General features: G+C 44.0%; 1 protein-coding gene across 6 annotated transcripts in view; it reads left to right on the top strand.

Annotated features, from left to right (window-relative positions):
* The window catches only part of zeb1b (zinc finger E-box binding homeobox 1b), a 143,072-nt gene that overhangs the window by 112,464 nt on the left and 17,357 nt on the right, over positions 1 to 13,251 (top strand). For all 6 annotated transcript variants that reach the window (XM_073054786.1, XM_073054780.1, XM_073054784.1 and 3 more), the window contains exons 5-6: positions 710 to 912; positions 10,656 to 10,764. In XM_073054786.1, the coding sequence (XP_072910887.1) occupies positions 710 to 912; positions 10,656 to 10,764 (312 nt within the window). The remainder of the gene's footprint in view (positions 1 to 709; positions 913 to 10,655; positions 10,765 to 13,251) is intronic.

Genomic DNA, 13,251 nt, shown 5'->3' on the forward strand with positions numbered 1-13,251 from the left:
GAACTGGCCTGCATATTACACATTACCCTACAAACCCACATGAACAATATTACAGGAAATTGGTGTGTGAAAACATTTGTAATTATGGAAGTTATGTAACAGCAAAAGTGAAACTTGTACGTAAATAACTAATCATCATTGAACTGAATGAATAAATGGAATAGATACATTTATGTACAAATACTGTTGCTGCATAATTGAATGTAACTACTATAAATAGATTTCTACATGCAAAACATTTCAAGGGTATCAGCAAAATGATTATTGAGATTTATAAAATTTTAAAATATTTTTCATGCAATATCCTATGATGTTTTTCTACCTCTGCCAAGCAGAGACATTTCTCTAGGAAACAACTGAGACTGAAAAGCCGTCTTTGATTCTCAGCCCTTAGATGTAGGCATAAAAGTAGCAGTGTGCTGCTTTACAATATATAAGCTAAAACATAACTTTCAATTTCTTTTAACTTGAAATGGTGAGGAAAAATTGGGTATTAATCATGTTTGATGTGGGTGATTACAGTATTTTTAAAATTTATGCTGCCACCAGAGCAAGAAACTTGCTAGACAGTTTGGTTAGACAATTTTTTCCTTACCGATATTAATTAGTTTGGAATTATGTAATTCAATCAATGTCTAGCATTAGTAGGCTCTCTTTTAGAAACAGGTTTATGTTTTGTGTTTTTATGTCTACTATTTCCAACTTCTAGGGACTCCTGATGCTTTTGCTCAGCTGCTCACATGCCCATATTGTGATAGAGGATACAAGCGTTTGACGTCACTAAAAGATCACATAAAGTATCGCCATGAAAAAAACGATGACAACTTCAGCTGTTCCCTTTGTCGCTACACTTTTGCCTACAGAACACAACTGGATCGTCACATGGCTTCACACAAGTCAGGACGAGATCAGGTAAAGAGAGGAAAAAAATACAATTTAATTGATAGGTGGATGCAGGGAGGATGTTTCTCCTACCTGCAGGAGGGACTAGAACCCCAGAGATCCTGGTCTCAGGTTGTCCTTTTGTATGAAAGTTTTCTTCTTAAGAAATTATTCCCTCAGTACTAATAGGAACAAAGTTTCAAAACCTGTGTCTCTGTATCTCCTGTTGCAACTTGATCCTCCTCTTCCTTTTGGGAGACAGTCATTGCAGATAGGTAATAACATTTCCTCCTTGCTGACTGAACACAGGTGCATCTCAAGTTTAGTCCACTGTTTTACTCTGCAGTCAATACTGTAGCTAAGCACAATTCAAACACCATCTATAGTTGGATATATGACATCACTTAGTGGTAAAATCTCAGATGGCGATGAGCAGATTTTTAGATGCGGCATAGAACATCTGGTTGAGTAGTGTTGCAACAAGACCAAGGAATTGACTTGTGGACTTGATGTGCTATCGTGACTATATGTGCTATGTGTAACTTGTGTGTTTTGTACTTCGGCCTGGGAAAAATGCTGTTTCGTTTAGCTGCATACATGTGTATAGTTGAATAGCAATTAACTTGGACAATACACAGGATCACAAAAGAGGGTTGTACACTAAGCCAGCTCCATCATGGGCACAACCCTTGCCACTATTTTTCTCTTTCTCATACAATGTTTTGAAACCCACATCAACATTTTTGATACTTGTGGCCTCAAAGATTTTCCCTAGCTGGCTTCGCTCTTCCGTTTTCAGTCTTCTACCCTCTCTAAATCTCTTCAGTTCATCCGAAGTGATAACTGCCTCAACGTGTCTGTTTATCTTTGACTTACTAATCTACATTGGGAAAAATCTAACCAGCAAGTTGTTACTGAAGAACAATAATTCCTGTGTAATTTTGGTTTCATACTAAAACATTGTCTTCTTCATAATACAGCAGTAAAACAAATTGTAGATTGACTTAGTGCTATGCAGTGGAATACAGAATAGAAATATCCAATACCTAAAGGCAATTAATCTTAATTGTGTTGTTCAGTTTTTTTATGATGTTATATCACAGTTTGCATTGAGGGATTTTTGCATAACATTGCTTACTATCTTTGTATAATCTTCAGAGAGGAGATTACTTCTCCATATTTTGCATCTTTTTAACTGGGTAAAGGAAATGGCAAATATGGACAAGTACTTGTAAAAATAGTTCTTCTATCAGTATTGCCTTAAAGAAGAACAAAGTAGTTAAAACACTAGGCATGTGTCAGATGACTCGTCTTTTTAAAAAGTAGTGTTCTTCCTCTCTTGAGATGTGCTTTTTGGGTGTACCAATCCTGTGGAAGCTGTTCATTTGTTGGCAATTACATCAGTGAACAACTCTTCAGAGAATGCACCAGGTCAGGGGAATTTGACCTCTGGGTTTCCCTTCGGAAATGCTTAATGATGTTTATACCTGATGCCAGCTGAGCAGCTCCTACAGATTGGAGAGCTGAAAAATGGTAGATCTCAGTGGAAAAGAAGATAAAAATAACCACCATTTATACACTATATATATCAGGCATTTGACTACCTTATAAGAGAGAAGTCCCGACAAAGGAGGAGAAATTAGTCAAAATGAATTAAGATGACAGCATCACCATGCAGTTTTCAGGAGACATTTGAAGAAGAAGAGATAGTAATAAAGATAGAATTGTTTTGGGAGAGACTGCCATGGGTTGTTCCTGGAGGCTGAAATACTGATTTCAAGTGCTGGAAGTGAAATATGGAAACTATGCATATTGGGGGAAGGAGTGAACTGGACTGGCATGGTTGGGGGAAATTGTACAAAAGATGAAGGAAGAGTACAGGGGGAATTGACAAGAAGAAAATGGCTTTGAAGTCTGGTTAGGGACAAAGTTTAGATGACACACACAAAATTCTGGAGGAACTCAGCAGGCCTGGTAGCATCTATGGAAAAGAGTACAGTTGGTGTTTTGGGTCAAGACCCTTCAGCAGGACTGGAGAAAAAGAGATGAGGAGTCAGAGTTAAAAGGTGAGAGGGGAGGGGAGGAAGAAACACAAGGTCATAGGTGGAACTGGGAGGGGGAGGGGTGAAGTAAAGAGCTGTGAAGTTGATTGGTGAAAGAGGTACAGGGCTAGAAAAGGGGGGATCTATAGGAAAGGACAGAAGGCCATGGACAAAAGAAAAAGGGAGAGGAGCACCAGAGGGAAGCAATGGGCAGGCAAGGAGATAAGGTGAGAGAAGGAAAAGGGGATGGGGAATAGAGAAGAGAGGATCATTACTAGAAGTTCAAGAAATCGATGTTCATGCCATCAGGATGGAGGCTACCCAGATGGAATACAAGTTTTTGCTTCACCAACTTGAGTGTGGCCTCATTGCGACAGTAGAGGAGGCCATGGAAAGCAATGTTGGAATGGGAGTAGAAAGTGGAATTAAAATGGGTGGCCTCCAGGAGATTCTGCTTTTTCTGGCAGACGGAGCGTAGATGCTTGGCGAAGTGGTCTCCCAAACTACATTGAATCACACCAAAGTACAAGAGGCCACGCTGGGAGAAACAGATACAGTAGGTGACTCCGGCAGACTCACAGGTGAAGTGTTGCCTCATCTGGAAGGACTGCTTGGGGCCCTGAATAGTATTGAGGGAGGAGTTGTAGTGGCAGGTGTAGCATTTGTTCTGCTTGTGTGCCAGGAGGGAGATCAGTGGGGAGGGATGAATGGACCAGGGAGTGATCGATGCGGAAAGGGGGGGGGGGGGGGGAGCTGTGCTTGGTGGTGGAATCCAGTTAAGAGATGGTGGAAGTAACGGAGAATTATGTGCTGGATGCAGAGGCTGGTGGGGTGGTAGGTGAGGACGAGACGAACCCTATTCCTGCTGGGGTGTTGGGAGGATGGGATTAGGGGCAGACACATGCGAAATGGAAGAGATGCGGTTGAGGGCAGATTTGATGGTGGAGGAAGGGAAGCTCCTATCTTTGAAGGAGGATGACATCTCCTTTGTTCTAGAATGTTAAGCCTCATCCTGAGAGCAGATGCAGCAGAGACAAGAGGCATTGAGCAAAGGGGATGGCATTTTTACAAGTGACAGGGTGGGAAGAGGTATAGTCCAGGTAGCTGTGAGAGTCAGTGGGCTTATAATATACATCAGTGGATAAGCTGTCTCCAGAGATGCAGACAGAGATATCAAGAAAGGGGGAAGGAGGTGTCAGAAATTGACCAGGTAAATTTGAGGGCAGGGTGGAAGCTGGAGGCAAAGTTGATGAAGTCGATGAACTCAGCGTGGGTGCAGGAAGCAGCACCAATGCAATCGTCAATGTAGCATAGGAAAAGTGGGAGGAGTGACACCATTGTGGGCTTGGAACATAGAATATTCCATGTAGCTGACCAAAAGGTAGGCGTAGCTGGGACCCAGGCGAGTACCCGTAGCTCCTTTTGTTTGAAGGAAGGGGGAGGAGCCAAAGGAGAAATTATTGAGTGAGTATAAGTTCCACTAAACTAGTGGTCACCAACCTTTTTAAGCCCAAGATCCCCTATCTCGGCCTTAGTGAAAGGCAAGATCGACCCCAGATCAATTAGTTACATGCATGCGCACCGGGGCAGAAAAGACCAGAAGTAAAACCCCACAACCCGGAAGTAGAAATAATGTATAAACACCAGGGGTACCCGCCCTTTTTTGCACTGTGGACCGGTTTAATATTGACAATATTCTTGCGGACCGGCTGAAGGGGGGGGGGGGGGGGGCAGGCGGTTGGTGTTAATCATGATTGGAATACAGCGATACTCAAAGCAGGTTCCTTATGTCCAGTCTATTCCGCAATTTAGTTTTTGCGGCTCTCGGCACTTAGCTTCTGTCCTGCTTGCTCACGTTTTTTCCGCTGAAAAAGCTCAACGGGTTTGTCTTTAAGTGCAGGGTGCTTGGACTCGAAACTAAAGCAATTTTGAGTGCTTCATTGCCTCATTAGACAGCCTCCGAGTCCAAACTCCAACCTCCCACCAGACCCCTTTACCAGGTGCGGCTGGTCATGGGTGGGGTGAGAGGACAAGGTAAGGGCCGGAGGTTCCCATGCCGGGGCTGCGGCAGTCCGGTGAGAGCAGCCGAGTGACAGGGCGCGTGCCCACCCTCCTTGTAGGATCTGTCGGCTGACAAAAGTTTGTTTCAGTAGATCGCAGCAAGGTAGCTGCTGTAATTACGAAACCCTGAGCCCGAATTAGGTCGTCTGTGTATATTTTAGCACCGGGTTGCCCAGGAACATTTGGTGTGATAAACAGGTTCAGAGGAGGTGCCCATCTGTCCGCGCTCCAGGTTGGTACCAACGGCACTTCCTGCCGGCTGTGCGAGGCCAACCAGTAATCCCTAGCACGAGGGTATCACACGGTTAGGCGAGGTGATGACCTCGCGTGCGTTCAAGTTCAACAGTGGGTGTGACAGGGACTGAGGAAAGGTGCAGCTGACTCATATCGTTTCCTCGCGGCCGGTGGTTGGGGACCACTGAAGTTCAGTGTGTATTGCGGGGGAGCTACACGCATGCGCACTGGGCAGAAAGAACGGAACTAAAACCCCACAACCCGGAAACAATCTCTCAACAGTATTTGTGTATTTATTTTTCTTTTTTTTTGGGATCTACTGGGAAAGTCTCAAAGATCGACCAGTCGATCACGATTGACTGGTGATAACTACACTAGACAGAGGAGAGTGGTGGTTGAAAGGGAACTGATTGGGTCTGGTGTCCAGAAAGAAACTGGGAGCTTTGAAGCCTTCTTGGTGGGGATGGAGGTGTACAGGGACTGGATATCCATGATGAAAATAAGATGCTTGGGGCCAGGAAACTTGAAATCATTGAAAAGATTCACCTTATCTCCTTGCCTCCGCCTGGTGCTCCTCACTCTTTTTCTTTCTTCCATGACTTTTTGTCCTCTCCTATTGAGATTCCCCTTCTCCAGTCCCGTATCTCTTTCACCAATCAACTTCCCAGCTCTTTACTTCACCCTTCCTTTTCCCGGTTTCACCTATTACCTTGTGTTTCTCCCCCCTCCCCCCACCTTTTAACTCTGACATCTTTTTTTCTACAGTCCTGCTGAAGGGTCTCGGCCTGAAGTGTCAACTGTACTCTTTTCCGTAGATGATGCCTGGCCTGCTGAGTTCCTCCAGTATTTTGACAGACAGACATACTTTATTGATCCCGAGGGAAATTGGGTTTCGTTACAGTCACTCCAACCAAGAATAGTGAAGAAATATAGCAATATAAAACCATAAATAATTAGATGATGATGATAATAATAATAACAATAATAATAAAATTATGCCAGGTGGAAATAAGTCCAGGACCAGCCTATTGGCTCAGGATGTCTGACAGTCCGAGGGAAGAGTTGTAAAGTTTGATGGCCATAGGCAGGAATGACTTCCTATGATGCTCAGTGTTACATCTTGGTGGAATGAGTCTCTGGCTGAATGTACTCCTGTGCCTAACCAGTACATTATGGAGTGGATGGGAGTCATTGCCCAAGATGGCATGCAACTTGGACAGCATCCTCTTTTCTGACACCACCGTCAGAGAGTCCAGTTCCACCCCCACAACATCACTGGCCTTACGAATGAGTTTGTTGATTCTGTTGGTGTCTGCTACCCTCAGCCTGCTGCTCCAGCACACAACAGCAAACATGATAGCACTGGCCACCACAGCATCGTCCAGCAGATGTTAAAGGACCTCAGTCTCCTCAGGAAGTAGAGACAGCTCTGACCCTTCTTGTAGACAGCCTCAGTGTTCTTTGACCAGTCCAGTTTATTGTCAATTCGTATCCCCAGGTATTTGTAATCCTCCACCATGTCCACACTGACCCCTTGGATGGAAACAGGGGTCACCAGTGCTTTAGCCCTCCTCAGGTCCACCACCAGCTCCTTAGTCTTTTTCACATTAAGCTGCAGATGATTCTGCTCACACCATGTGACAAAGTTTCCCACCATAGCCCTGTACTCAGCCTCATCTCCTTTGCTGATGCATCCAACTATGGCAGAGTCATCAGAAAACTTCTGAAGATAGCAAGACTCTGCGCAGTAGTTGAAATCCGAGGTGTAGATGGTGAAGAGAAAGGGAGACAGGACAGTCCCCTGTGGAGCCACAGTGCTGCTGGCCACTCTGTCTGACACACAGTGTTGCAAGCGTACATACTGTGGTCTGCCAGTCAGGTAATCAATAATCCATGACACCAGGGAAGCATCTACCTGCATCACTGTCAGCTTCTCACCCAGCAGAGCAGGGCGGATGGTGTTGAATGCACAGGAGAACTCAGAAAACATGACCCTCAACAGTGCTCGCTGGCTTGTCCAGGTGGGCGTAGACACGGTTCAGCAGGTAGATGATGGCATCCTCAACTCCTAGTCGGGGCTGGTAGGCGAACTGGAGGGGGTCTAAGTGTAGCCTAACCATAAGCCGGAGCTGCTCTAGAACAAGTCTCTCCAGGGTCTTCATGATGTGGGAGGTCAATGCCACCGGCCTGTAGTCATTGGAGCCACTGGGGGCGCGGCGTCTTCGGTACAGGGATGAGGCAGGACGTCTTCCACAGCACAGGAACCCTCTGGAGACTCAGGCACAGGTTGACGACATGGTGCCTTGCTTGGGTGGAGACGCTTCAGCTGTCTTCTCACCTGTTCAGCTGCGAAGCCCCCCGTGGTGGTTTCAGGTGAGGGAGGGGTGTAGTCATGAGAGCAGGGTGGGGGGCTGTGAGGAGGAGTAGGAGGGGAGAGTGGAATATGTGTTGGTTAGGGGCCGACAACAGATGAATCATGTGGGGGATGGGCAGGGGCCACAGTGTCAAATCTGTTGAAGAACAAGTTAAGTTCATTGGCCCTGTCCACACTGCCTTCAGCTCCTCTTGTTGCTAGTTTGCCGGAACCCAGTGATGGTCCTCATCCCACTCCAGACCTCTCTCATGTTGTTCTGCTGGAGTTTCCACTCAAGCTTCCTCCTATACCTGTCTTTAGCCTCCCTGATCTTGGCTTTCATGTCCCTCTGTGTTGTCCTCAGCTCCTCCCTATTTCCATCTCTAAACGCCCTCTTTTTAGCATTCAGGATGTCCTTAATGTCGTTTGTTACCCATGGCTTGTTATTTGAATAATTTCTGTGTGTTGCTTGGATTTCTAGCATCTGTGGATTTTCTCTTGTTTGTGAAAATTTAGATGACTTTTGTTTTCACTTCACCCCAACTCATGCCTGGTTGATAGATTTAAAATTTATCATTCATGGTGTTTTTTAAATAAGATAATTAAAATATACGAGTGAATCTGCAGATGCTGGAAATAAATAAAAACACAAAATGCTGGCAGAACTCAGCAGGCCAGACAGCATCTATGGGAGGAGGTAATGACGATGTTTCGGGCCGAGACCCTTCATCAGGAGTGAAGTAACATGGGATGGTCGAGGGGGGATAAGAAGCTGGGGGAGGGATAAAGTAGAGAGCTAGGAAGTGATAGGCTGGAGGGAAATGGGCTAGGGGGAAGGTGGAGAATTATGGGAAATAAAAGAGAAAGAAAGGTATGGCCCCACTCCGACATGTCTGTCCATGGCCTCCTCTACCGTCAAGATGAGGCCACACGCAGGTTGATGGAGCAATACCTTATCTCCCCGCCTAGGTAGCCTCCTACCTGCCGGCATGAACATCCAACTCACAGACCTCTGTTGATACCCCTGCCCCCCCTTACCCCCATCCCTATCTATTATTTTAGTCTGGTTCTCTTTCTCTCTTTCCACCCCCCCTCACTATAATCTCCCCCCAGCCCTACATTTCTTTCTCTTTTATTTCCCATAATTCTCCACCTTCCCCCTAGCCCATTTCCCTCCAGTCTGTCACTTCCCAGCTCTCTACTTTATTCCTCCCCCAACTTCTTATCCCCCCTCGACCATCCCATGTTACTTCACTCCTGATGAAGGGTTTCGGCCCGAGCCGTTGTCACTACCTCCTCCCATAGATGCTGTCTGGCCTGCTGAGTTCTGCCAGCATTTTGTGTTTTTAATTAAAATAAACTTTTTTCAAGTTCCTCTGTATTGTTACTTAAACTTGAAATAATATTTTAAAACTGCAAGTAGTTGCATTGTTCAAATTCACACATTAGCATTTATATGTAGGGTATGGATGTACTCATTAAGATCCTGCTGGCAAGTCATGCAATGTAATGTCAGCTGTCGCCACATTCCCGTACTTACTTGCAGTAATTCAGTGTGAAGCAGGAATAAATGGTAGCTGATGCAGTAACCAAACTGTTTCTCATTTCAATTTTCACCAAATCTAATGAGTTTCTAACTTGTGTTGCTGAAAAATACAGTTGAACCATATACCGTGGGATCAGTTTGCTCAACCTGACTCATCAGTGTTGACCCGTGAGCACTGTTTATTTTAATCCCATCTTCCAAAATTTGGACAGTTCTCCTTTTCTATCTAATTCAAGTGTTCATTTAGGCAGTACGTGCTGTCAGCAACCCAGGTTCAACCACTCTCTCTGGCAGTGCATTACAGGTACTTCTCACTTGGTGAAGAAGGTTGCCCTCTCATCCTGTCCAAATCTCCTCCACCTTGTGCTCATCCATAGCTTCTAGTTTTATCAGCCTCTGATATGGGACAAATTTTCCTGCAGTCTACCCAATATTACTCCTCATAATGCAGTATATACATGAATAATGTTCCCATTCAACCTCCTCTCCTCTAGGAAGAACAGACCTAACTTCTCCAATCTCTCCTCAGAACTGAACTGCTCTATCTAACACAACATCCTGATCAATCCCTTCTGCACCATATCCTGTATCTTGGTGATTAAAAACTTTCACAGTTCTCCAGGTGAGGTCTGACCAGGGATTTATAAAGGTGAGGCATAACCTCACTACTCCTATATGTAGTGCCTCAGCCAATGAAGACTTGTATCCCAAATGGTTTCCTTACCATATTATCTAAGTACTTTCAGGTCACTCTGTTCCTCAAGTCCCTCAGACTCTACCATTCATGTTATATGTTCTAATCTCATTCATACAAAATATATTTCCTTGCATTTGTCTGGATTAACTCCGTCTAACACTTTTCAGCCCATTTCACCATAACATTAATATCCCTGCAGTATAACACTACTTTCCATGCTCTCATCAGTTTTGCCAATCTTTGAGTCATCCAGAAACTTAATTAATCTTGCATTCTAAATCAATATCTAAGTCATTCACTTAAAACTTGACCCTTGTGAGGCCCCATTAGTCACAGGCACACAATCACAAAAAGAACCCTTTACCATCACTCTCTGTTTACCATTTGCAAGACAATTTTGGGTCCAGTTTGAAAACTTGTCCTGGATCCCATGGGCTCTAAATTTTTGAACAGATGCTCACCAAAGCCTGCACTTTGACCTCAGCAGCAACACTCCCATCTCAAGACATCTGCTTCAAAATGGTCACTAGAGTTTGCCTTCTGTATGTTGCTGGAAGGTTATGAAAACCTCACGTTTGCCTGAACTGTGACATTATAAATAGTTACTACTGCTGCTTCTCCTAGCTGCTGGCCCTGCCAGTAGAAAAACTTCAGTACTTCATAATCTTACAGGACATTTTTCATAACTCAAGGCATGTGAAAGATGATTGATTTTTGTGATCAACTTTTACCTTGTCTGAAACATGTAAAAGGCATTTTTGGCAAATCTGTTTATCTATTGGCTACTTAATCTTTCTGGAACATGCAAGATACACTAATAAAAGCTTATTTGTTTTAAAGCGCCATGTTGTAACACAGACGGGTGGAAACAGGAAATTCAAATGCACTGAATGTGGAAAAGCATTTAAATACAAGCATCATTTAAAGGAGCACTTACGCATCCACAGTGGTAAGTTCATTTTTTGTGTGTTTTGTTGCTGCATATAGGTGGTAAAAGAGGTGTCCTGTTGTGGAAAGTACTTAATCTAACAATTACAAGCACACTTCCCATCTTCCATTGTTTTTTTTGTGCTCCCTTATATCAAAGTGATAATCAACTTCCTTCAGAAATATTTGTTTCCTCATTGAATTTTCTTTCTGAAATCAACAGCGGATAAATACAGATATAAATTATCTAGAACACAATAGTTGGAATGATCCAAATGGTAAATGTAATCTATAAAAGCATTGTCATTTTGGATTGGATTGGTGTTCTGAAGTTTTTTTCAATTTGGATGTTTTACCTATTGTTGTCACTTTCTTTTGTAATCAAGTGAGTTAGAGTTCAGCTGGGGTGAGGAGCATAAATGAGAGTATACAATTCTTGTGTGCATTTTCTCCCCCTTTTCTCTTACCTGTCAAAAGACATTCTTCAATTATAAAATTTATTGTTTTCTAATTCCAGATGCCTTTTTTTCATTTTGATCATTGGCACAGCTCCAGATTCAACTGTAATAGATTTAGAATATTTGGTTATTGATGAAAAGTATGTTAGATACTGATTTTAGGAATTGGTTGAGCTTTCTAAACCTTGAACAAGAGCCTTCAATACCAAAGATTTTTCAAATGAGCATATTTATGGTACTGATGCATCATTCAGGATGTCACTTACTAAAGGCATGAGTAACTGAATAGAATACATTTAAGTTTTCCATGATCTTATTATTTTTCTGTGCTTTATCATAAAATTTGAAGATCTGATGGTATCTGCTCTTTTATTATAACCATATTATTAGTTCATTATGTGCTAGGACATAGGAGATCATGGTCCTTCCACAACCATGATTGTCCTCGGCAAGGTTTTCTACAGAAGTGGTTTGCCATTGCCATTGCTGCCTTCTAGACAGTGTCTTTACAAGACAAGTAACCCCAGCCATTATCAATACTTTTTGTAATAGTGGTCACCAACCCATCAATCTTGATCGACTGGTTGATCTTTGAGACTTTCCCAGTAGATCCCAAAAAAAAAGTGAATATCACTGGCCGCCTCGCACGGCTGGTGGGAAGTGCCGGTGCTACCGGCCTGGAGCGCAGACAGATGGGCGCCACCTCTGAACCTGTTTACTACACCGAATGTTCGTTGGGAACTCGGTGCTAAAATATTCACAGATGACCTAATTTGGGCTCAGGGTTTCGTTAAGTAGCAGAGCAGCTACCGCGCTGCGATCTACTGAAGCAAACTTTTGTTGGCCGATAGATCCTACGAAGAGGGCAGGGGCGCACCTGTTGCACTCCTCACTCAGTCGATCGCTCTCTCCGGACTGCGACCGCTGCGGCCCCGGCACGGGGACCTCCGGCCCTCACCTTGTCCTCTCACCCCACCCACAACCAGCTTGCACCTGGCCAAGGCATCTGGTGGCGGGCAGGAGGCTGGAGTTCGGGCCCGGAGGCTGTCTATAATGAGGCAATGAAGCCCTCAAAACTGCTTCGGCACCTTGAGTCCAAGCACCCTGCACTTAAAAGACAAATTCGTTAAGTTTTTTCAGTGGAAAAAACGTGAGCAGCGCAGGACAGAAGCTAATGCCGAGAGCCGTGAAAACTAAATTGCGGAATAGACTGAACATAAGGAACCTGCTTCGAGTATCGCTGTATTTCCGTCATGTCTAACACTCCCCCCCCCCCCCCCCCCGGGGCCGGTCCGTGGTGCAAAAAAGGGTGCATACCCCTGGTGTTTAAACATTATTTCTACTTCCGGGTTGCAGGGTTTTTACTTCTGGTCTTTTCTGCCCTGGTGCACATGCGTGTAACTAATCGATCTGGGGTTGATCTTGCCTTTCACTAAGGCCAAGGTAGGGGATCTTGGGCTTAAAAAGTTTGGTGACCACTACTTTAGAGATTGTCTGTCTGACAGCAGTGATCACATAACCAGGATTTGTGATACACACCAGTTGCTCGTACAACAATCTACCACCTGCTCCCATGGCCTCATGTGACCCTGATTGGGGGTGGGTGAGGGCTAAACAGATGCTACACCTTGCCCAAGGGTGACGTGGAAGGAAGGAGCGCCTTGCCCCTCCTTTGGTAGAAACATATCTCCACACCACCACCCATAACCATTTGAAATCTTCAATTTACATTAATCCTTCTTGAGAGCGACATTTCCTTTGTTTTTATGGTCATGCTATTTAATGATGATCTGAGAAAGTTTTTGGAATCTGTTAGGATTTGTGGTGAGAAAAAGAAAATAGATGAGAAAATATTACTGTGTTTAAACTTTCATTCTTCGAGACTGCCATCTTTGATGTATTGACATTTAGAGCTCAATCCACCACTGCTTGTTTTGTTAACTATTTTCTCTCAGATTACTGCTCTGTCCTTAATGTAAGCTTAGCTAACTCACAGCATTATTTTTTTTTCTGTCTTACTCCTTTTACAATTGGCTATAACTTTGGCTTAA

Source organism: Hemitrygon akajei, chromosome 8 (genome assembly GCF_048418815.1).
Source record: "Hemitrygon akajei chromosome 8, sHemAka1.3, whole genome shotgun sequence".
Taxonomy (NCBI): domain Eukaryota; kingdom Metazoa; phylum Chordata; class Chondrichthyes; order Myliobatiformes; family Dasyatidae; genus Hemitrygon; species Hemitrygon akajei.